Source organism: Tachypleus tridentatus, chromosome 10 (genome assembly GCF_004210375.1).
Source record: "Tachypleus tridentatus isolate NWPU-2018 chromosome 10, ASM421037v1, whole genome shotgun sequence".
In the NCBI taxonomy this organism is placed as follows: domain Eukaryota; kingdom Metazoa; phylum Arthropoda; class Merostomata; order Xiphosura; family Limulidae; genus Tachypleus; species Tachypleus tridentatus.
This window is the reverse complement of record NC_134834.1, coordinates 174,524,053-174,550,783: the sequence shown is the minus strand read 5'-3', so window position 1 is coordinate 174,550,783 and position 26,731 is coordinate 174,524,053. Positions and strand designations below refer to the sequence as shown.

Sequence of the window (26,731 nt, the reverse complement as noted above, 5' to 3'; positions counted from 1 at the left end):
CCTTCATTCTTGCTGCATAATATGCAATGCCATGTTCTGTGAGGCATTTTCCTCAACATAGCTCAGATAGTTCACATAGCTAGCTCAGATAGCTCTTGTGTAGTTTTGCACAAAATTTAAAACAAACACACACACAGCACTGCCTCCAGACAGTGGTTATTACTAGTTGTACTTAATATGCACATGAACTCTGTTTGCAGACATTGGGTATTCCTGGTTCTACTAAACATGAACACAAACACTGCCTTCAAGTAGTGGGTATTACTGGTTGTACTAAATATATATAGAAACACTTCCTTCAAATTGTGGTTGTCATTAGTTCTAATAAACATTAAAATAAACTGCTTTCATGCAGTGGCTGTTACTGGTTCTACTAAACATGAGCATAACAACTCTATGTTGAACACAAAAACTGAGATTTTGTTATTTCTCATCAGTTATAGCAAAATCATTTTCCAATCCATAATGTCTAAACTTCATTCCATACATTAATACTACATTGGTTATTCAGCTAACAAGTTTGTTTGTTTTTGAATTTCACGCAAAGCTACTCGAGGGCTATCTGCACTAGCTATCCCTAATTTAGCAGTTTAAGACTAGAGGGAAGGCAGCTAGTCATCACCACCAACTGCCAACTCTTGGGCTACTCTTTTACCAAGAGATAGTGGGATTGACCATCACATTATAATGCCCCCACGGCTGAAAGGGCAAGAATGTTTGGTGCGACTGGGATTCGAACCCAAGACCCTTGGATTAAGAGTTGAACTCCTAAACACACTTGGCCATGCTGGGCCTTCAGCTAACAAACATAAAGAAAATGTTGTCCAACAGAAATAATTGGTAATGTAACATTTGCAATTTCATAACAATTACTTTGGATGATAAAGGCTAAAATTAAACATTTTAATGTTTTATATGCATTTTGAGATAATTTTGATGGTGAGGTATTTTTATACTCACATATATTAATATTCTGTAGAAAGCCCCTTATATATGTTAAAATAAAGTTAATATAAAACCTATATTGTCTTTAGGCATAACAATCAAGTTTTTATTTCTTCAGAGTAGGACAAACCTTAGTTGTAATTTCACACATTTAACAGAGCCATAAAAATCCATTATGATAGAGTATAAGACAAAAAAAGGATGTGGTGTCATTTTTGTTTTTGTTTTATCCAGAAAGTGTGGCTGTTGACTTAATTATTGACTTCCTAAGAAATGCAACAGAAGTGAATGGAGATCAAGTTAGCTCAGCAACTCAAGTTTCACAAACTGTTCCTGTACTTACTTCAAATCAGAATTCACTAGCTGGATCCATTGGAGTTGAGGGCATTCCAGTTGAGCCAACTGTTGCACCAGGTACTCATATTTTACAGAGTAGAGGTCTTGTATGTTTATTATGGGACATCCAGAGACCTTTTGGTACATCAAGGATGCCCTTTAACAGTTATGTCCCCAAGTTTACCATCTCTTTGGAGAAATTAAGTTGTCTCAACTGCAGATGTGTTAGAACTTTTGAAGACTAGTTGTTCTACTGCACTCATAATTCAACACAAAATGGTTTGATGCATCAACCTTATAAGGTCCTATGGTAAATTTTTACTTAGAATTTATTAAAGTGTAATGTAACTGGATATGTATCTACAAGTGCACAAGCTACAGAACATCAGGTTTTGTCTTTATGTTCTTGTAAGTTGATGTGACTGCAAAGTGTTACAACTGTATGTGTAAATACATTCTAGTTAATATGACTATGTTGTACTGTCTACAGTTGCATAAATTATAATACATCTAGTTGTATAGTAGATGTAACTGTAGATGTTAACATCATTGTTAACTTATAAATGTACAGAACTTTTATGTATACTTAAATATTTGTAATGGTAGCTGTAATTCTGATACATTCTTATCCCTCTTACATAATAAGTTTTCTCATTCATGGTTACCCTCTATGTGGAAAATATTTGCTTTTCACTAGCCTAGATATTCTCATTGATTCTCACGTTTACATGTTCCACAACTGCACTGTAGCATGCAAATAAGCATGTTACAATCTTCCACCATTATGAGTATGGCAAACCCTTTTGGCACAACTGGCTTTCTCTATACTGTAGAGGCCAATCTTCACTTCTTATTTTGGCACTGCAGTGTTTAGACATATAACTTACTGCTTCTTTATAATTTCATTTTTGTGGGTTTTGAGCATGGTTTTCTTTTACCTGCTTTCATTAACTCTTTATTAATCAACCCAACCCATAACCATGAGTGATTATGCTGTGATTTTTGATAGTGGAAGCATATCTTTGCAAAGTTTTATGGATTATTGGTATAAACTACAATGCTTTTGTACACAAAATATCAGGTTTTAAAAGTAATTAAGATGTTTTTAAATTAAAATTTTTATATTTTCTTTCAGAATGTTGACTCTTCAACATACAGAGTAATTTTGATTTTAAAATTAAAAATACTTTTTTATGCATTAGAACATTTTCATACTTCACATGCAAAATCTTTGTTTTTGTTTGTTTTTAAGAAAAATATATTTAATGCTATTTTCACTGTTGTATTTCTGTATGGGTTGGTGTGGTTTGACTGACTTTGTAAAACATTAGAAAATGAATATAAACTATGCCTCTTTCATTCGAGAATCACTACAGATTGTAGAACAAAAACACAAATGTTTTGTTTAATTAGCTTATATTTCATAACATTATACATTTACATATATTTATTATTTTTATTAAATCAATCCTTCAGCAGTACCTTGTTAACATTATTGAAGTTGCAATGACATGGCACAAGTGCACAGATGTTAATGTATCCAAGAATATAAAACTAGCTTTTACAAAATGATGTCCTTGCTGTGTTTTATACAACCAGTATTTTGTAAAATATAGCCACATTTCAGTTTTAATACATTACATGTGTATGTACATTATTAGTACTTAAAATAAGTTCTTACATTTCAGTTATTTTTCTTAAAACATAGAATAGTTAATAAAGAAATATATAAAATAATTATTACATCTAGTTATGAACTTTGAACTCATTTGCTGCTTGCTGTTGATTGCTAAGCCTTATCAAAATTCACATGTGGAGGATGTAAAACAAAATAATTATTTCTGAAGTTTTAAAAATACATTTTGAAATAACCAAAAATAATGAATTATTATATCAGTAACATAGAATTTCACTGTAATGTATCAAACTTAGTAACTAAGCTGTATTTGGGTTTAAAAATGAATGAAATTTTAAGCTCATTAAATTTTCACCTTACATTTTTGAATCCAAGCTTTGAGAAATGAGTTTGGAGCTAAATAATTCAATTATGTTGAGAAGGCCACTAGGGAGATGTTGGGAGTTTTTGATTGGCTATTCACATGTCATAGACAGAAGTAAATATACATAAACATGTCTTTTTAAAAGTTAAAAAGAAGTTGGTGAGGCCACTGTGTCTGTTCAAAACATGTAGTGATATTTCAGCAAATAGAAAGTGTAGGAGGTTCTTGTTTGATATTAAGTTTGTCAATATCAGTAATTTGAGCTCCTAATTTGTAAAATACTATAGACTGTAATTGGACATCACAAACATCTAATTTTAACCAATGCTGCATTCAACATACCAGATGACACACAACAATTTATATTTAGGATTTTTTTTATAATATTTACTTTTAAGTTAAGAAATTAACTGATGGATCATATTAAATTTAAATTATAATTTACAATTTGATACCAAACTTACTGATATACATTCATAAAATAGTAGTCAATAAAATTTTGAATGAGAGTCTATAAGTGTGATAACATAGTCTGTGTAGGAAGCTTTGTGGAAGTAAGTTTAAAAAGATTTTACAATTGTGTTTTTTTTTATTTTCTTGGAGTTCCAATTTTACTTTTCCAAAAATGCTCAACTGTGGATTATGTTCCCCATATTTTTTTCAAATTAAGTTTCAATTACTGATGCAAATACTTCAGCTTGATGACTTGCCATTACTGTGGGTTCAGGGACTACCTTATGTGCATAAGAGGTTTCAGCTGTTGTCCACCATGAATTTGAGTCTTTCATGGGGTCTGAAGGTTTTGAAGTTCAATTTTCCCAGGTTAGAAACAGTCAGAACAATGAGGATTTTGACAGCCATCTTTTGTAGTGCAGTCTCAATTATGCCTTTAAATGCACCTTGATATTTGTGGACATGGTGATGCAGTTTTATTATATTTTGTCATTATTTCCTGTGTTTTATGATCCCTCATTTTTACACAAAATCTCTTCCTTTGATTTTTTAATTCTACCTCCATTTCCTAATATCTAGGTCCATGGTGATCATTTTTATGGCCCAGTTACGTGTGGGAGTCAGCAAATCTCATCTCTCACCTACATCAGAGGCATTATAATGACATATCATTCTGCAACTCCACTCCTCAGTTATTAACATTTAGAATCATTAAAGGAGGTTTGGGGTTCAAACACATTCACATCCATTCATTTGACCACACTCAGTTCTCCTGCGACTGTTTGACACTAACCACTCCTCTATCCATCTCCTATCTGAAGCTATCTATCATTCCACTGTGGATTTTTTGGTGGAAAAATTATTCCTTCCTTTTCTCCACTTTAGAGCACTTTTATTCTCTCCTCCTTACACATCTGGGTCATTTTTGGGATCTTTTTAATAGATATGCACTTTTAATTTGTGTGTCTACCCACCACATATGTGATTTTCATATGGCCTCCTTTCTATACCAATCTGTTTCTCTCATCACTTGTCTCTTTCAGCCTTCTGTTCCTGTTTCCTATCCCATTCTTACCTGTACCTTGTTCGCTGATTTTGATGATAAGTTGATGTATTACTCGCCATCAGTCTTCATGCTGCTTATTATTCCAGAAATCGCTGAGTGGGTGTGGGTTTCATTGGGACCACCTTCACCTCTGAACCTTGTCAAAATGATTTTTCTTTCATTTTCTCACCCATCATTAAATATCCTCCACCACCATTTTTCATCCTCAGGATCCCATTTCCAGTCAACATCTTTCTGAGGGGGAGGCAAGATCTTTTCAAGGTTGATATTGAATTAGTTCATTACTTCATTCAGGATTCTATTTCAGTTGTTCATCCATGATAATACCAGTGACTGGCATCATGTTGTAGACCATACCAGTCTGAACTGTAACACAGACTTTATTCATTTCACCATGGAATTATTCCTGTCACTTTGATTATCTTTTACTTCAGGTCTTTAAATGATGAAGGTAGGAGCATCAGATGCATACCTTCACCTTCTCATTTTCTTAGCATCCTGTTGTTATCTCTGGATTGTCCACAAGGGCTGAATCTTATCAATTTCATTCCCTTCTATTTAGTCTGGCTTTGGCTGCCTGTGTTTTCTGTTGGGTAGTCTAGGGTTTTACTCATATACAATGGTGAATTTCACAGTCACATACAGTATCTTTTGAAAGAAAATGCATGTTTGGATTGGTTTATCAAGTTGGAGAAGTCCATTCTTATCCTGATCCAATAACTTGTTCACCTAAGGATTCTTTTGAGCTCCCATCTCATTCATGCTCAGTCTTCTCCCCTTCATTTGTGTTCTATAGAGCTATTCTTTCTAAAGGCTTGATCCTCTCGTAAGGTTCTATCTGTTTTGGGAATTTGGGCATCCATGGACGCCTTTACTATACTGGGTCATGCTCACGTGAGAGCTCTATATTAGAATTTGTATTCTCTTCATTACTGAAATAAAGGTTGAATTCTACAGTGTAGAGGGAGTTAGCTGCATAAGGAGATTGTGTTGCACTACTGTTGGTGAACCATTGTGACATACTAATTTGCATGCTACAAAGCAGCTGTGCCATGTGTAAACATGGAGGTAAGTGGGGGTGCAAGACTACTGGTGAGTGAAAAGAGGTAAGTATCAGAAATATTTTCATTGTAGGAAAATGTTAAAATTCAGCCACCCTAGTTATAAATATGACTATATGTAGTAGTAGTTATAACGAGCCAGTCTAGCTACCCCAATTATAAATGAAATGGTGTATTTGTGGTTGTAACTGAATAAGCCAGCTCAGCTATCCTAGTTATAAATGTGGCTGTGTAATGGTAGCAATCACTAAAGCCATTTCACCTATTGTAATTATAATGTGACTGGTTATAGGTAACCATATCTACATAAACTGTACTTGTTATAAATGTGACTGTGTATTGGTAGCTGTAATTAAATAAGGTGGTCCAGTTATAATGGTTTTTAATTTAACTATATGAGATATTTAATAGGAAAGAGTTTTGAGTGTTTACTTTTCCTTTAGTCATTGAAACAGAAAAAGAGACAAAAAAGGTTGTGGCTCTCAAGCTTCTGGCCCTGAAAGTAGCCTCATATTTAAAATGGGACTTGAATCTCTTGGAAAAAAAGTAAGTTACATTTTGATTAGATTACTGTAGTGAGGTACAAATGTCATTAAAAAATAAGCACGTGTAATTAAACACAAATTAATTTAGCTTCAGATATAACTACTAAGTTTTTAAATTAGCCAACAAAACTTTAATGCTACAAGTTTTAAATGTAAAATATATTAAAGAGCTGTATCATTTTAGACATGATTTCTTTGTTGGATTTTATTACTACTCAATTTCTATTTTATTGTTGTTTATTTTACATTTTCATATGGGTAGAAAGAAAAAGAGAGATGAGCAATAAACTTTATAATGGAGTTGCTTTGAAAATTATTACATTGCCTGTTATGTTATGTTGGAAATACTACTGGAAAGTGTTAAGTTCTAGTAGTATACTTTAACTCATTTCATGTATAAATAGAATCCCACAGTTTCTGTCATTGTCTCTTCTTAAAATTATTTTCTATTAATTCAAAGCTGTTCAGTTTAATCAAAGTTACTATTTCCAGTTATTACTATTTTTGATTATTCAAGCCATCCACATCACATGAGAATAATTTATTAGTGAATGTAATTGATTAATGACCCTGATAATTAATCATTTAACTAGTTCCTCAAATCATCCAGCTAAGAGGAATTTGATTAAAGATGTTTGTTGCATATTATTACTTTTGCATCAGAAATGTTCATGAAATAAATAACACTAAAGCATCCATCCGTATATGGCTTGCTATTATGAGAAATTGAAATTTGTGGGCACGTTGATACAACTTGTTCTGATTAAATATCTTATTGTGCCAATAAACCTCATAGTCATCAGCTTCCACTGGCACTATTTGGATAAGATTCTGACCAGGAACCTAGTCAAATGAAATTCTGTAATTGTCCATGGCATTCTTCCTTCCTGCTGTGCACAGCAAGTGATAATGTGTTTTATAATCCATTCCCAGTTATGTGGCCAACAATGATGATGAAAAAAATTATCTGGCTCTAGGTGCACTCAGATGTTTCTGTAAATGTTTGCATATTTTACAAGTTTGAATTTGATTCTACTGTTGCAGAAATATTACAGAAGTGCTACAGAGATGTTTCAGATGCACTAGATCCTGCAATAGAACAAGCAAGTTTGACCATAATTTTAGTGGACAGATCTAAAGTTAAAGATAAATAAATCCCTTTTATAAATGTACCTGCTAACCAAACTCATATTTTATATAAAATAAATTTTCAGTTTAGTTTTTGTGATAGAGCTGATGTTAAATTCAGTTTTGCTTCTCTGAGTAAACTGGTGTTAGAGTGAATTTGATTTTTCTGGTAGACATAGTAAGAACATCAGCATTTTTAGCAAAATCAGTGTGAGATTTTTTTATGCCTCTGGATGGTATTGATTACAATATGATACATGTTTTCATTACTAATAAACTTTTCCTGTGTTTCCTACTTTTCAGTAGTATATGTAATGATGTAAAAAATATGGGCATGTTGGGCTAAAGATTCTTCTACAGTAGATGTTTGTGACTTGGCAATAAATTGAACAGTAAAGGAACAGCTTGCACTCCACTTGTTTTTAAAGTAATATATAAATATATTCAAAACAACTTAAATGTATGTACAAAAATTCTTTAATCTATGGAGATCATAGTTATATCTTAAACACTATACAGTTCTCTTCTTCTTGTAAAAAGCCCTCTTAGGTCTAGTAAATTATTTAAAATTCATTTGACAAGTCAAACCATATTTTATTTATTTTTATCACAATAGTATCAGTGTATAATTCGCTTATACTGTGATGCGAGTTGCTGCAGTTGTATCCCGAACTTCCAATAATCGTCTACTCTTTGTACTTCTGATAATCATTTGCCTTTCGTGAGGATCCACACAGGCAGTTTGTAACACCCTTTGACAAGACACATTATTCTCCTTATCTCTTTGAAACTGTTAACTTCACTCTACCATACAAATATCAGGCCATTCTCTATCCTGTAAATTCAGAATATAGTTCTTGTTAGTCATTCAGTTTACTTTTAGCACCTAAATATTAAACTAAGTGAGAAGAAAAATATTTATACTATGTTTAACTTGTAACATTTTCAAGTTAATGATCAAGATGCAGCTATTATACACTCATTAAAATTTAAGTCATTTGTGGATCTGATTTTTTTCTATGTGGTAATATAAAGCTTTGTTGGTTTTTTGTTTTATTGATACTTAACAGTGGGTGTAATTTGTACCATCTATTTAGAAAAAAATAACTTGTATGTTTTCTGCAGGTTGCCTCTTCCAATGCAACAGACTTTATTGACATACCTACAGAAGATAACAACTAATACAGAACAAAACTTGGTACAAGAATTTCCTCTGAATGATCTCTCTGTAGATGGACGTTTTGCACATGTGTTATTGTATCGCTGGTATGTTTTCTGTTTCGTAATGCACAATTCTATAAAAAACTAAGAAATTTCTAATACACAAATAAATATTTAAGATTAATGTCCCTGTGTAACATGCTATTTGGTATAACAATAAAATAAGTTAATTTTTAGTGTTTTATATCATTGCTCTACTATTTCTCTCTAAAGACAGTTATTGCCTTGAATGTTGTACTTTTCCTTAAACAACATAAAAATCCTTTGTTGTATATTTTTGTATTTCTCTTAAAAAAATGTTATTGTTCTGACCTACACATATTGAAGAAAATACGGTTTGCCTGATTTAATTCTATACGTTTTCATAAATTTGCACATTTCTTTTTAAGAAAGGAGCATCAGCATTACAAAGTTGTATGTATTTTTAAAGTATACAGTCATTTTCCTGAATCTTTGCATTTCTCTGAAGACTGTAAAGAGGTATTATTTTTAGACATAAACATTCTGATTCAAGCACTAAAGAACCAAGGTCAAGATTTAGAACTCTGACCTCTGAAATTCCTAAAACAGAAATGCTAAAAATTCAGATAGTGAGTCTTTTTTTGTTCCAAAATAAACATTAGGTCAAATATTCTATTCTATTTTTGAAGAGGAATGTACAGATTAAAGTCAGTGAATTTTTAATTTCATCAAAAAAAGGGTGAGCACAGTGATTTTTTCACTATTTTCAAAAAGTGTTGGCCTGGCATAGCCTGGTGGTTAAGGAGCTCGACTCGTAATCTTAGAGTCACGAGTTCAAATCTCTGTCACATCAAACATGCTTGCCTTTTCAGCTGTGGGAGCATTATAATGTGATGGTCAATTCCACTATTTGTTAGTAAAAGAGTAGCCCAAGAGTTGGCAGTGGGTGGTGGTGATGCTAAATTATGGACAGCTAGTGCAGATAGCCCTTGTGTAGCTTTGCACAAAATTTAAAAAAAAAAAAAAAAATGTTCTACATACCCAAGTCAATTGATCTTTATTCTTTTAATTAGAAATAAGCAGTTTCAGTACTAAAAACATTTCTACATTGTGCTGTTTAACAACAATAAAATGCTATTACCCAGAATCTGTTCATTTCTCTTTGCTGGAAATATAAATAACAAAACATATTGTTTTGAAAATAAGTCACTGTCCTAAGTCTATGTATGTAACCTGGACAAAAGTAGTGTGTCACAGCTCTGATTAACTGTATTTTCTTATGAATAAATTAGAATCAATTCTAAATAGTTAATTTTTTTATATTTTCAAAATTCACTATACTGAAATATAACAAATAGTAATAAGTTTTCTTAAGCCTGTGCACTGCTCTCTGATAATATTTAAGTTTCTCTTTCCTGTATATCAAAACTTCTGTGGAAGAAAGAAAACAGAACTATTCTCTTAAATGTGGTCTTTTCTCTTTGAAAAAAGTATCTATTGTATTGTTTTATTCATTTCTTCTACAAGAAAACAATTTTTGTTCTGCTTTTGCTCTTTTCTCTTTCAATAATTTAAAATTATCTCAAGTGTGTACATTTTGGTTTTATCATGTAATTTGATTGAATAGTTATATCCTAGTAACTCCACATTTTTGTATGCTTCAAGCTGTAACTTATTCATTTTTAGTCCACCAGAAGATTTGTAAACACTTTATTTTCTCAAAAGTATCAAAACGTTTATGTATATTTGTAGCATGTCTCTTGTTTTTTCCAAATAGGCAGTTACGTGCAGCTGTTCTTGGTATTTATCCTACTAAACAGTCACGAGGATTAAATGTTCAAATGTGAGTAAAACATCTGGTTTAGTAAGTATAGTTTTTATTTTGTGCTTGAAATCAAGTGGTTTCTTTTGTCTATTGATACAAGTCTAAAACATTGTGCTATTTTATTTTACAGGTAAGCAAAGTTCGTATTTTTGTCTTCTAAAGAAAATATGTATTGACAGTTGTTATGGTAGTTGTATTTCACAATAATATTTTGGTGAAGTTGAAACTGTTTTTCTCATTGTATTTGGAAAGTGCTTGGGAATGCTAAATTAAAGTTCTGTATCTCAAATAAATTTACCCAAAAACAGATTTGTTACAAGTGCCCCTTAAATGCCATTCATTCTTCTTAATGCAGCTATATTGTTTATAACTAGAGCTTTCATAGTTGTTGACTATATGTGTTGTATTCAGAAGTGAAATAAGTGAAATTTCTTTCATGTTCAGGTATTATTCTTTCTGTTTAACAGTAAGTTGTATTCATTAGTGAAATTTGTTTTTGGTCAAGGGCAAGTTTAACCCATGGTTCTTTCTGTAAAAACATACCTGAGCATCAAGTTTTGAGTGTCACATGGTATGTTGAATGCAGCACAGGTTCAAATTAGATGTTTATAATGTCAAAATACAAAGTCTTTAGTTTTGTATGAATTAGAAACCCAAATTACTGATATTGGCAAACTAGAATATGAAATAAAAACTTTTTTATCTTTTCTATTTGCCGAGCTATCACTATATTTAGTGAACCAAACACAGTGGCCCCTTCTGCTCACTTTTTTCTCATTTTTGGAAACAGTCCTCTACATACATTTATTTGTATGTTTATTTGTTTATGGCATGTCAATAACCAATTTGAAGCTCAGAATGTCCCCTTAGTAATTTTTTCAGCCATTTTCATATATAATGGCATCCTCTTTTTTTTTGAGATAAACCTTTGAGCTGGTAAATTGAATCTTCAGTCTATTTGTGATTTTGTAGCTTTTTAGATATAAATATAACTTAATTATTAAACTTGATAAATTATACTGAAATTCTATAGTATAAATGAAACAATTTATGATTTTTAGTTGTTCATGTTTATGTATAAAACCTAAAAAATTATTTTGTTTCACACCCTCCATGTGCAAAATTTCTTAAGGTTTAACTAATGAGTGTGAAGGTTGTAACTAGAAGAGATACTTGTGCACTTTATTGTTTTAATGTTCTAGGCTTTAAGAAAAATAAGTTTAAGAACTTTTTTGTAAATAGTAATAATCTATATGCATGTATAATAAGAGTAATTGAAGTGTGACTGTATTTTATCAAATACTTGTCCACTAAAACACAGCTGAGATAGGCCACTTTGTAAAAACTACAGATCAGTTTTATATTATTTGATATGGTAACATGAGTGTATGGTGCATCATTGTAACTTCTGTATTGTTTGCCTGGCACAGCTTAAAAGTTAATATAATAAAATCTATTTTAATGTATGATGTTATGAGATTTAAGGTATTTAGTTTAAATGATTATGTTTTCATTTTATAATCTGTTGTAATTTTAGAATGACGAAAAAGGCAATTTATATTCATTTACTAATTTTACATGAGTTATGTGATCGGTCAAATTAACTGGACCCATACAGAGAATTGTTAGTTGAAATAACATAAAATATAACGTTTTTTTTTTCTTAAGAAACGTTTAATAAAACTGTCTGGACATTATAAGGATTTTACATATAAAATGTGAAAATTTTCTGATGTGCAAAAGTATTTTTAATCTTAAAATGAAAATTATTTAGCATGTCTGACAAGCAACATGCAAAAATAAAAAGGCAAGAGAAAATCATTGCTTAACAAATCTTAAAACAGTTAGATATTTTGAATCTGAAAGCATTGTAATATTTACTCATTTTTGCCAAATTTTATTTACATACATTTCTAAATTTAAGAGTAATAGAATGAAAAGTATAGCAAACACAAAATGATTATGAGGTTGGTTTCAAGGACTGAGCCCATACTGAAAGAATTAAAGTCTTTGTAGGTTTAATTCTTGTAGCTTTCAGTATAGTGAATATATAGTGGAACCCCTCCAAGCAGCCACCTCTCAGATTCGGTCACCCTTTGAAAGCAGTTTTTCAATCTCAATTCCTTTTTTTGTGTACATAATTCCTAATTACGTACAGTGGATCCCCTCTAATCAGGCCAGTTTGTCTCAGTCCCGAAGGTGGCTGCTTTAGAGGGGTTCCACTGTATCTTCAAAATAATTTGTAGTCTTTCAGTTAACATTATAAGTTACTCACATACAAAACTCCTATCTTTTAGTGAAGTATTTTCAGTAAACTAAAATAAATATTTGTTTTGAATAGTCTGAATGCAAGGTAATTTTCTTGTTAAGATTTAAAAACTTTTCCTCATCTTAAAACTTTAAAATTTACTTTATGTAATCCCTAAAACTTCCTAAATACATTTGAAACTTTTTTGTCAGTAAAACTTTATATTGTATCTGTTATTTTCTCTACCATAACATAAAACAGGATAGGTCAATTTGACTGACCTCATAACCCACGAAAAAAAACAACAACCAAATTTACCTTTTAATATTTTTTTTGGAATCACTTCTGATTGTAACATTAAACTATCAGGTCATCCCATAAGAAATGTCTCAAAACTTAGTTCAGAAAGTGCATCATAATTTCTGGCTTTGTAGAAGGCTATAATGACTAAAATATATAATGGGATGTGTATAAAAATGTTCAGACAAATAAATGAAACTAACCCAACTACAGTTTTTCAGATTGTTAATCAAATAAACCATTATGAAGATGGATATGTCTTTTTCATGAATTAACCATATTATACATTTATGTCTCCATATTTCTGGTATCTTCCAAGGTTTATTCAATTCAAGCAAATTGCACAATCAATTTTTTTTTTGGTTAATGACCCAAATCAAAAGACTACAAGTTTTGGTACCTTTACTGTCATCAGAAGTAGCTTAAAGCTACTAAAATATGTTGTCTTTTACAACCAGTCAACTAAAGTTTCAATGTGTAATTTAGATACTGCTTTTACTTTTTTTAATCTTCCAGTTTTTAATGCTCCTTCACAAGAGCCATCCAGTAATGTACTAATTACTGGAGATACTCTGACAATTTCTGATAATTACTGCTGTTGTGTACCATGTGGTTGGTTCCATTCTGATCTTGGATCAAAGGTTCCTGACTTCTTCCTTTGGTTTCTGCAGTTAAACCTACCCAGTCTTGTAAGTGTTCCACAATTGTTTTTTCCATGCCTTCCTTTGTTTCTCATTCCCTTTATCAAACATGGATCAGGTAGTCTCACTTTCATTCTTTGCTGCTGAATTCCACTGATAAGTATCTTTTGTTTTCTACAGTAATATTTTGCTAAATCTAGGGTTGTTTTTTTGCATGAACTTCCTTAAAATAAATCATTTCTTTCAGTTTAGACAACTTTTTGTTTCTCTCCATTTTCTTTCTCTACATCTACTTGTTTTCATCTTTTAATAAAATTTTTCATTCATTCTGATGTTTCACCTTCATTTGAAAATTTTCCACCATAATCCTATAAGCTTTACTGAGGCAATTAATATATGCTTGTTTTACACCTTGTCCTTAGCTTTCTTCCAGTTTCCCCAGTTACATGGGTTTCTTTGTTTCTGTAGTGCAATTGATCAGGTTGTCTTCCTTTTTAACTTTTGTCTCTTTCAATCTTCTTTTCAGGACCTCTTCTCTTGCAACTTTTGTTGAGATTTTCTGCACTGATATCTTGAGCTTAATGCAGCTCTCTAGCAGTCATCTCTCTTCACTTTGGTTCCTTGTCTTTGGAAACACAGGGACCCCACTAGATTTCTTGTTGTATTTGGCCTTTGGGGTCATGCTTTCTATTCCTTGTTTTATTGATGGCCCTTTACCTTGTTTTCACAGGATACCACTCTGTGATGTTACCCAGTCAGGTGTGCTTTTATTAAACCAATTCCACAAGAGCAACCACTATTTCACTATAATTACAACCATTTGTAGTATAAATGAAGTGGTTTTATGGAGCTTACTAGGTTGTTTGACCATACTATCCTGGACTATCATGAGTGAAGCTAATGGGGATCCTACCCATTCTTGCTGATCATCAAATAGAATGAATTGGGGTCAGTTTGCTTTTAAGAATTTAAAGAATGTAGTTCTTGTTATACTGTTTCTGGAACACTGTTCATTGGGGCTCCCCAACTCTGTTATTTTAAAAGTAATAGTTATGATATGGTTTTGTCACTTAACTGTACAAGTCATATGTTGCATGGAGTTTGATTGTTCTGCTAGGCTTTTGTGATATTGTTAATGTCATCTTACTTAAAGATTCTAAGTTTCTCTCCTTATGTGAATGTGAATACTGTTTTTACTGTAAAGCTAGATGTTTCTATATTTTTCTGTCAATTATGTACAAGTACACAGGGAAAGTAAGTAGGTAAAGTAAGTTAGTGAAAGTAAAAGGGAAAAAAGTGAAGATTGATTGTATTTTTGTCAATTTAGTTGTAACTGGTGATATTTAATGTGAGTTTAACAGTTTTTATTGTAATAACAGTGAAGAAGAAAATAATTTCTTGTCAGAGGGTGTTCTAAGTTAATTGCACCAGCCTGTTATGAACTTTAACAAAATAAAATAATGGACAATTATATAAAGTTCAGGATACAATTGTTATAACTGATAGTGTAATTAATTTTTATATATATACGCATTACTTGTTTTAAATACATTATTTTAAAACAAATGGATTGTGTTCTGTCAGTTGATTGTTGAAATTCACCACCAATGTATCACAGACACCTGCTGTAAAGAATCTATGCCTATAAAACCTGAGAGTCCAAGAAAAATTGATGTTGCATTTTTTCTCTGTACAACAGTTGTGTATCCAGTAATGGACTTTGTTTTGGTCTAGGGCACGTTGATTACATGACCTTTTCTGTGTAATTCCATGCTGTATTCAGTAGCAAACTTTGTTTTTAGTCCAGGGCAAGTTGATCCAATGTATGTTCCACAAGAAACAGTTGACACAATTAGAAGAAAAGTAAGTAGATTATATTGTTACCTTTAAACTAGATTAAGCAGTATGTTGTCTTTTCTGTGAAGTAATACAACTCAAATACAATGTAGATTCTTGTATAACAACGAAATACCCTGAGTGAACCATTGACTCTTATATTACAATTGTATAATATTGACTTTTTGTCGATATACATAGAATGTTTATTATTTTATAACAGTATAAAGTTGTAAAAACATTTACTTTTTAATAACAATGATATACAGTTGGAAGAACGTTGATTTCTATATCACAGTGTAGAACATTAACACTTTTATATCCGTGTTATACATCAGGTACAATATTGATTTCTGTATTACAGGCTACATTAAATATCATATTATTAACTCTACATGACTATGATATACATTAAATAGAAAGTTGTTTCTTGTATCATAATGATAAACACAACATTAATGTTCACTTAAACAACAGTGATATACATATTTTACAGCATGTGAAGCACTATTTGTTTTCTTTTGTTTAATATGTGAATGTAAAGAAAATGCTTTTCTCAATTTTTCTCTCGATAATCTAAATTCTACCTAGTCTTTCCCTATAGAATTGCAAGTTAAAATATAAAGGTTAACGTATACAAAAAGATATAATTAGGCTTATAATTAATGGAAGACTTTTCTAAATATCTAAGTGAATTTATAATACACAATAATAAACCAAGAGGATTAGTGTCAGTATAGCTGAGTGGTTCACCTGATTCTTCAGTGCTACACAGTGTTTCTGAATTCTCATGAACACTACTGTCTACTACATTTCTTATTTGCAGTGTGCAATAGTTTTTAAGCTGCTCACATACAAAAAACACTGGCCTTTTCCCTTACTGCTACACCTGGCCAGTATATTAGTTCCCACCAGACTTTTTTTCTTTTAAATGCTCAATTTACACCCTTGTGCAAATTAATTGAAACAAAATGGAAAATTACGATTTTTTCAATTTTTTGCATTTTATTTCTGAGAATCCAAAAATTACTCACAAATTAATGCATGATATGACCGCCTTTATTTTTCAGAAGATCATTAATCCGCTTCAGCATCGAGTCCATGAATTGACTGCAATCTTTATTAATTTTTGGATCAAGATACTGCACCTCAATTATGGCCTCAATTAGCTTATCTTTCATAGTGCAGTCTTTTCCCCGAAGTCTTTCTTTACAAATCGCCCAAAGATTTTCAATAGGATTTAAGTTTGGAGAGTTTCCAAGCCAGTCCAGCACATTTATTCGCGTTGTAGTCATAAAATTCTTCACAAGTTTTGATGTGTGGCACAGAGCCAGATCTTGCTGAAAAATGCCAGATCCATCTGGAAATCTCTCATTTCAATTCTGGAACGACTCTTCTCTGCAAAACTTTGATGTACTGTGGTCCTTGCATCATACCTTCTACGATATGTAAGCCTCCGATGCCATAGTAGCTGAAAAAGCCCCAAAACATCTTCAAGGGATGTTTTACAAACTGATTGATGTGAGATTCTTGAAGTTTCTTACCTGGAGATCTGCAAACATGCAGACTTCTTTGACCCTGTACAAAGAAACGAGTCTTGTCACCAAATAACACCTTCCTCCATTGTTCTTGCTTCCAGTTCTTGTATTTCAGACTCCATTGATACCATTTTTTTCTTCATTGAGTTGGTAAGAAATTGTTTTTTGACTGGTCTCCTTACCCTTCTAACGCAATTTTGAATGATGCAATATTTCTCAAAGTTTCATCATATATCCCAAAAATAGATCGACCGTACTGCAAAACACAGCTAATGATGCCGTCTGTGTGAAAAAATGACTGTTAAAGGAAATCAGTGGGTCGAGCGAGCCTACACCGGCTGCCATGCTTGAAATATTGTAAAATGACCATTTGTTTCAATTAATTTGCACAAGGGTATATGTATTGTTAACATATATACCTATATGCTTCCCCTCATCAGCATTATCAAACATACATAAGCAGTTTGTTAAAGACTTTTTAAACAGGCTTTATAAATAACAGAGACAAACTAAGCATGCTGTCACTGTCAACTTGTAAACTTTATATTAATAAAACTGAATATGAGAGTTTGTTTAATGATATAAAGTTGGTTGTGAATCACTGACTGCTGGTAGTGTAAGTAGGGGTGTTCATATTTTAGATCTGTTCTTTTATTTTTAATATCTTTGTGTACTGGTCATTAAAATTCAGTCCTAAGCAGTACGTGTTTCTGGATTATCATGAACACTACTTACTACTATAATTCCTATTTGAAATGTGCAACAATTCTTTGTTTGTGTGCAAAAGACAATCTGGCCTTTTTCCAGACTGCCATATCATGCAAGTACAATTCACTCGCTGAGGACATTGATATCCACAATGAACATTAATGGAATTGTGCTTTTTAAAAATAACGTTATTTACACCATAAAAATAGAAATTGTGAAGGTTTGTAAAAAGTATGTGGCTTTAATAATGCACTAGATAAAAATGAAGATGACGTATTATTTGAATGTAGCAAAAATTCATCATCTGTTAGCAGTGTGATGAAGATTTTGCTAGATGTTTAGATTATTTTTTTATTTTTTTACTGAGAAACCTTTTCTTGTTATGTAAGTTTGATTTAATATGTAGCATTTATGATGTTTTTCTTCATATGCACATTTCAGATTTTATGTTTGATGATATTTGAAGTAAATATTGAATGCTTTGATACACTCAAACGTTTTTTGTTTTTCTAAATATTCTTTGATAAAATATAGGTGTGTTTTATATATTCATGCATCTTATATGCTGCAAAATGTCATACACTAGATAGAAAGCTGTTTATTTTATAACAACAATATACTATACATAGAATGTTGGCTTCTATAACAGTTATATAGGTTAATTAAAAAAGCTCAGTCAGATGAAGTATACTTGTGTTGTTTACATTCTACAGGACAGTGTTGTATTTGTTTTACTAAATTCAAAATCATTCAGTGACATTTCAAATTGGATAGTTGGTTATAATTGGATTGTTTTCTATTTAATCTGTAGCCCAAATGTTGAAAAAGCTTTTTTATTATTTGCAGTTAAGGATTTTAAAAATTTAACTAATTGACAAACAAAGTTAAACTGTTATCAAATAGTAAGTACTTTTTCTTGCTGATTTTGAAACCATTCACCAAAAAGTAAATTTTGCGGTATTTTATTGTGTTCATGAGAAGTCATGAAATAAGAGAATGCACAGTTGATTATCTCTTATTTAATGGTGCAAGGTCAATTAGAAAGAAATTGCAAAGTAACTCAACATAGATTTAGAGAGTCATGAAATTGGATTGTCTATGTACGTTGATCTATGAGTTTGTGCTTATGGTTGTCAGTGTTTTTTATGCTTCAGATTTTTTCTGTAAAAGCGAGGGAATTGTGTCTAGAAACCTTTTAGTCATTTTTTTTTGTTGTATTTTATGTGGTAAAAGTTGTGATTTACTCCATCTCAAATATGAAAGTGTTGTTATTGCTACTAACAGCATTATACATTATTCAGAAAATTATTCTTCTACACAGGTAATGTACATTAAGCAGATCATTACATCTTGTGTTAAAATAATATGAACTAGCTCAAGCTTTGATGTTTATAGCAATGTTATAGGTTATCTATAGTGTTTGCCCTCATATGACAGTAATGTAACTTATCTATAATATTGATTCTTGATTGACAGTAATAAAAGTAACTATGATTTTTATTTCTTGCTTTCCTCAACCACCTGGCTCATGCATAATAAGTGAACTCTGTAATTAGAATTATGTTGGAGTTGTACAAAGACCTTTTTATTTCCTCTTGCTGTACAATTTTTGCTTTATAGGTGTTGGAGAAAGTGGAACAGGCAGCACAATCCTTGAAGAATTTGCTAGAAGACAGGCTTGACCTTCGAATGCCACACATAGAATGTTTTGAAACACTAGATGAGGACAAATCAACTCCTAATTTTGAGTGGGAAAAAGGAAAACTTCTACTTTTTGAAGATGTAGCCTGTCAGGTATTCAGTGAGACTTAAAATATTATTCTAGCTGTTGAAGAAATGTTTTACAATTCATTTTAAAGCATTTCTTGATAAAACCTTACTAGTTTGATATTGTGCAGTGTCAGTGAACAGTCTGGTAATGCTGTCAAGATGAATTCATCACTGTATTGTAATATCATATGTGCAGCTATTAATGTTCAGGCAGTCTCTTCCTTTCTTTTTATTCCCTTTAATTGTTTTAAACCTTATTGAAGAATAATGTGTTGGTCAATCATAATATATGTATGCAATGAATGAATTTAACAGCCTATAGTAGTTAATCATCTCTGTCAACTAAGAAAGAGTAAATCAGTTGTTATTTTTACATGTTATCCAGAAAACCAAAATCTGATATTAAAAAAGGATATTATTTGGAACACTTACTTTGTTATAAATCAGTTGTTATTTTTACATGAAACACTTGTTATCCAGAAAACCAAAATCTGATATTAAAAAAGGGTAGTATTTGGAACACTTACTTTGTTATAAATCAGTTCATATAATCAGGATTAAGGTATGTTGATAATAAAAATTAAACATGAAATTTAAGTGTTCCACCTAGGTCACATCTCATTCATATAATGAAATGGGTAATATATACATCTAGGTTTCATATGATCTTGGGTGCTACCATTTCTACAAAGAAAACTATCAAGAAGCAAAAGAAGATTTTTGTAAAGCTTCATCATTATTTCCTAAGGTCAGTAACATGGTGTAAGTATATTGTTTTATGCAGAGTTTGTAATTAAATACTGGTACGTTTTCTGTACAAACACCCTTGACATCTAATTTAATTCTTATTTTAAATATCAGTAATTGAAAGACTGTATGGGTTGTCAGACATATTTGTAGTGACAATAACATTGATAATTTTCACTTTGTTCCTAATGTTTTTATCTTTTTTACACAGAAATTTGAATATTATAAAATGTGCAGATTCAGTCATGACAGCAAATTATTCTTTAGCAATATAAATCTTTATTCTTTGTGTTGTAACTGTTTCAGTTTATGTACAGAAATTCATTGTGCTCTCCATGTGATTTATTATACACAGATTCTGATGCAGATTTACGATAGAGACAGGTCCATAGCTTAAGATAGCCCTCAAGTTAGATTCCTGTAAGTGATAAGGAGACCTCCCATGAAGGTTCTTTTTATTCAGTTTACTGTTTCTGGGACATTTGCTCACATGTTCACAATGCATGGCACCCTGTGAAGGGGAGGAGAGGATCCTGGTGGTTGAATGGTATTTGGGGCACTGCAACACAACCAACTTTGGCCTTAAATTCCTATGGACAGGTGGTCTTGGGATGACTCTGTCAGGGCCAGTCTGCTGGTATTGTTGGATTATGGTCAACTGAGTATCATTGTAGGCATTTTCAATGGATATTGTTGACAATGTATCTAATGCTGGTGTTTGAGTATAGTGCTCAAAAAGCCCTGGTGTTGCTGCAGTGTCCTTGTTTGTCATTGTAGTGCATCCTGATGTTGTGTTCCATAGTGGGTAGGGTCTGTGGGCACTAAATCATTTTAATTTTTTTATGGATCCCCAAATCCTAAAAAAATAAATAAATACAAGAACAACAAATAGGTAAGTGTCAATGTGTAGGAAAGTGAATAGCAGTCACCACCACATTCTGTACCTGTGCCTTGTGTTTTTCATATTGCATTCTTTAGTAAACAAATATCTCCATTATTTATTCAAAAGAGATTAGAGGGCTTGCTTGCTCTCCAAAGTCAGTGAAGAAGTTATGTTCTGGATAGATCTTGCTGGAAACGTCAACACCAAACCACAGCTTTGACTTTGCAAGTGGGTGTAGCTGACCTTAAGCTTAGATATATTAGAATGTAAAACCTGCACCTGTCATCTGGCAACACAGATTTGACTTTGAAAGTGAGTGTGGCTGAACTTAAGCTAAGATATATTAGAATGTAAAACCCTCACCTGTCATCTAGCAACACAGATTTGACTTTGAAAGTGGGTGTGGCTGAACTTAGCTTAGAAACATTAAAATGTAAAAACTCCCATCAAAAATTTTTCTGATATTTTCCAGACACGAATGAAAGACAGATAGAACTTCGATTTAACTTTGTATGCTGATAGTCTTTATTTTATTCTCACAATATCATTTATAATAGTTCCTAAAGTTTAGACTTGTAACCACAAGCAGATCATTTGACAGCAAAACCTATAGTTTTAATTGATGTTTTAAATCTTTCCTTTTAAAATAAAGGAATAAAACTTAGTTAATATATAACTTTAAGTTATAACGTACTTGATAACAGTAATTTCAGTAAAAAATATTTATATTAAAGTGGTTTAGTTACATTTTTAATGTGACTCATTAAAAGCCCCTAGATGTGGATCCCAGAGAAGGTTTTGTTCTTTCAGTTTACCTCCTCTGGGATCCAAACATCCAGCCATGTGTTTGCCGTGTGTGGTGACCTGTGAAGGGGAGAAGAGGATCCTGGTAGTTGAGGGTTCCAACCCTAACACACCACTTTGGCCTTGAATTTCTGTAGATGGGTAGTCTTGGGGTGGAGCCCCCTAGATCAGCTGGTTAACTTGGGCTAGGGTCAACCAAGTACCAGTGTTGGATGTTCTCAGCAGGGGTTGGGGACATTGTATCTGATGTTGACGTGTGGGTATAATGCTCGTGAAACCCTGGCGTTTCTGTAGCGTCCTTGTTTGGCATTGTAGTGTGTCCCCCTGTAGGGCTCCATGGTGGTTGGGGTCAGTGGGCACTGAAATATTCCTTTTTTTATGGATCCTCCCAAAACAAACTTAAATAAAACAATCCATAAGTAAATGACCACGTATTGAAGATTCTGAGCAGCAATCTTCAAGATATGTAACACCTGTTTTACCTCATTTTCTTATACTACATTTTCTTTCTGACAAACCTTTGTGGCAGATGTTTCCCTTTTTCATTCAGAAGGGACTATAGGTACTTGCTGGCTCTCCAGAGTCAGTAAAGAAGCTTTGATTTGGTAACATATTGGTGGAAACATCCACATCTCAACACAGTGAACTCTTGCATTCAATGGCAATTGGGGATATACCTATTGAGGTTATACCTCATATTACTTTGAATTCATTATGAGGAGTTATTGTTGAGAGGGATTTTAAGAACATCTCAGAGTCAGAGATTCTTGCTGGTTTCTCCACCCAAGGAGTTCCTGCAATAAGGCATATCTCCACTCACAAAGATTCAAAAGGTCAGTGGGCAATATCACACTGTCCCCCCTCTCGATCTTACTCTATGATGGCCAGGAAGTAGCTGATACCTGGAGCATCTCCAATACTCTAGGTGAAAGATTTTCCAGGTATCTAGCACTTCTGTTTCTTCCTCCACCATCAAAACTCGGGCAGAGCAATCACATCTTTTCTTCCAAGCTGATTGTCTCTGACTATAATCGTCCCTTTACACTGGTAAAACTCTAACTGGCCCTTCATTTGTTTGGCAGTACATCAGGTGGACCTGATGACGTACACTACGAAATGCTGCACCATCTATCTCTTGCTATTCTACTGATTGTTTTTAACTGGATCTGGGAGGAGAATGTTTTTCCTGATGCCTGGCATCAAGCTATTGTCATACCTTTCTCTGAGCCTGGGAAGGATTCCAAGATTCTTTCAAACTACCATCCAATTGCTTTGATGAGCTGTTTCTGTAAGACCTTAGCGAGGATGGTTAATGCTTGTCTTGTTTGGTTCCTCAAATCAAACAACCTCTTCTCTAGTTGTTCTAACTGGACAATGCATTGGTCACAGATTTTTAACTCATTGTTTCCTTTTATCTGAGACTGATGTACCAATGTGTTGTCTGTGTAACACTCAGGTCACAATGATGGCACCATTTTCAACATGTTCTGTCTTAAGGATTATCCGTGACATTAGACAGTGTTACTGGTGATGGCGACACTGTTCACCTTACAAATGTATTTAGTTTTTTAAAGACTATTAATTTTTTTAATGCTATTTAAGTTTTTTAAATCTTTACCTTAGACATTTTTAATGTGATTCCCTTTTAAAAATCAAAGTACATCTAGTTCGATTTGAAATTAGAAAATGGCCGTAATGTCAAATAACTTGAAACCAAGGCTGGAAAGAGGAACTTCAGGTGACTAACGCTGTTGCTTGAGCTACTCATTAGTCATCCTAGTGAGTTATAATTAAAATTTTGCCAAAAGTCTTTTAAAACTTTTATTACTATACTTTCTGAAGATGGCTATAACATCAAATAACTCGAAACCATGACTGGAAAGGCCGACTTCAGGTGATTAATGATGGATTTTTTTTAACTTGTTATTCTTTCTGGCAAGTTATAACAATTAAAATTATGCTACAAAATGTCTTTTACAACTTGTATTACTGTAGTTTTTCTCTTAATCTTGTAAACTAGATGTAAACATTGGTTTTAATGCTATTTATGTTTTTTCTTAAACTTTGTTTTGTTTTACCTTAATTTCCTTTTATTAATTTTACTAAATTTACTTTAATTTTGACTTTTTACTGAATGTTTGGCTCAGTTAGCCTAGCTGCTTTGTGCCATAAAACACGAAACCAACCAACTTGTACAGAAGAGGTTTAAAAATGGCTATACTAGCATATGGTTAAATGCCATCCACCTTTCAGCAGTTTTCATTATACTGGAATTGCAGGTTCTGTGATGGTAAAAGTTGACTCGCCTATTTTACTCTATCTTCCATGTTTATTCATTTTTTCTGGATACTTGGCCGTGTCAGTATTTGTGGGAATGCTTAACGCTCCAGTTAAGTCCCATCTGCTCTAGTGCTGTTTCTGTTGTGTCTGTCCCATTATGTACGGTCCTGTGTTAAAGGTTCTGCTTTGTGCCATTTGCCACTCAAATTGAAGCAAGCAACATTGTAACAAGCTTTTCTAGAATAAAACTTATGTTGTTCTTTGGCCATTTTGTTTCTCTAAGGATCAGAAGATGGAGGTTGTCCTGGCTAGTCTATACATTAGTGACAGTTTTTAACTTCTCATTGTCTTTTACCTGGAACTGATCCACCAATATGTGGTCTTTATGATGCTCAAGTTACAACAACCCATGTTTTTCTGTTGTGCTATCATTATAGCTGTGAATGAAAGCACCATTTTCCACATGTATCTGTTAAGGGTTTACCCCTGACATTGGACAGTATCATTGGTAGTGATGACCTTTTATAACTTGATTTTGTTTTTAACTTTCCAATGCCATTTGCTTTTTTACTTCTATTTTACACTTTTACATACACTTTTGGACATTGTTTCAACTTTAACTTGACTTATTTTCGACTTTTCGTTTTGATACCAGTTCTTTGGAGAAGATAGCCTTGTTGCTTTGCACAAATAAATGCCATACAGCCAAACCACCAAGCCCGAGATTGCATATTTCAAGGGATGGCAAAATTTTGAATAAAATGTAAAATTAACACCTACCACACAAGTCAGCTCAGCATCTTTTTGTAGTGAAGCTGGGAAGGTCAACAGGATAGTCATTGGGGAAACCAGTGATTTAAGGTTATTTCATTAGATCTCATAAATGAAGTTCAGCACAACTTCGAAATGATAAAAGAAACAAAACTAAATATTAATAAAGAGTTTAAAATGATGGAATCTATATAGGATTTACTGTTATTGTATTATACTGCACATTATACCATTTTTTTATATATACTTTTCACTGCATAAATTGCATTTTTAATAGGAAGTCATCTTGTAATGCATCTACTTCAACTTAACACTGTATCTTTTGGCTTTACTGTGCCATTAGTTTCACATTTCTTATACATGATTCAAATCCCCTTTTTGAAGGTAACTGTACCATTATACCAGTATTATTATGTTTTACTGTCAACACTGTAATCTGTTGACAAACCTCCAGTTCATCTGGTATGACAAATAATTTCAGATATCTTCAATAAAATCTTCCTTCATCTGACCTAGATCTACAGTTTAACTTTATCACAACATCTAAACCATCACATTCTCAATCACATCTAGATAATCTCAAGCATGTTTCATTGCTACTTTGTTTTACTTTACATTTACAAGTTAACTTCCCCATATTGGCTCTTATAGTATTTTGTTAGGTTACAGGTCAGGTTGAGTGACCTAGACTTCAGAAATAGTGCCACATGCCTTCTTTTGTCTTAACAAAATGAACCAGACCATTCTAGAAAGACTCACTTTTTTGGATCCACAACCAGTTGCCGTATGGCAAGTATTAAGAAAACAAAAGTTAGTAAGAACACAAATAATGTTATTCTACTTTTTACATTTTAATGTGATTTTTCACATACTTTCAGCTTTGTTGAAAAATTCTTTTGCAAGTTTTATATCAAATTTTAGTAAAAATGACAACATTAGTTGTAATTGTTGTTGGAGGACCACAAAATTTCAAAAATAAAAGATAATACTTAAGTTTTTTGTGTTACTTCAAAGTTTCATGTTGTAGTAATAATTGTATGTTATAGACTTTTGTACATTTTATAAATTAATATTTGTAAAAGTACTAAAGCCTACTAAATACAGTAGGGAACGTAATCATAATGCTGGCTCTATCTGACCTACAAATGTGTGTGGTAAAGGTTTCATTGTAACACTCTTAATGGAGTCTGTGAAGTTGCTGCTTATTAACTGGATGTTGTTGTGTCCATGCTGTAGCCAACATTGTCACCTTTCTACTTTCAGTCACTAAATAGGCTGGGCAGCCTGCTACATCCACAGTTCAGGTAATGAACTTTGAGATGTAGTACTAAAACATATTGAGTAGCACTTAGAAAAATTTACCCTGACTATAGGTATGAAATCATAAAATAAAAGTTCCTACATATTTCTGTAAAGTTATTATGAGGTAATGTGTATTTTGTTTTGTTAACCTTAATTTGCAAAATAGTTTATTTTGTTTACATTATCATACTGGATGGGCGAAAAGGACTTAGTGGATGTTAGTGTCACATATAAACTAAGAAACAATAAGTAGAAGCTATTGCTAAAACAAAGTAATAGTTTTATTTTTGCAGAAGTCAAGCATTAGCTTTTGTAATGATGTCCGTGCTTTACAAAACATTTATAAAGGGAAATTACCAGAG

The 26,731-nt window shown here is 32.4% G+C and overlaps 1 protein-coding gene across 2 annotated transcripts in view; it reads left to right on the top strand.

The window, feature by feature from the left end:
- Positions 1–26,731, top strand: part of IntS8 (integrator complex subunit 8) — a 77,422-nt gene that overhangs the window by 963 nt on the left and 49,728 nt on the right. For both annotated transcript variants that reach the window (XM_076465322.1, XM_076465321.1), the window contains exons 2-8: positions 1,180–1,359; positions 6,305–6,407; positions 8,660–8,800; positions 10,494–10,559; positions 15,533–15,593; positions 19,433–19,606; positions 20,238–20,330. In XM_076465322.1, the coding sequence (XP_076321437.1) occupies positions 8,673–8,800; positions 10,494–10,559; positions 15,533–15,593; positions 19,433–19,606; positions 20,238–20,330 (522 nt within the window). In that variant the 5' untranslated portion in view covers positions 1,180–1,359; positions 6,305–6,407; positions 8,660–8,672. The remainder of the gene's footprint in view (positions 1–1,179; positions 1,360–6,304; positions 6,408–8,659; positions 8,801–10,493; positions 10,560–15,532; positions 15,594–19,432; positions 19,607–20,237; positions 20,331–26,731) is intronic.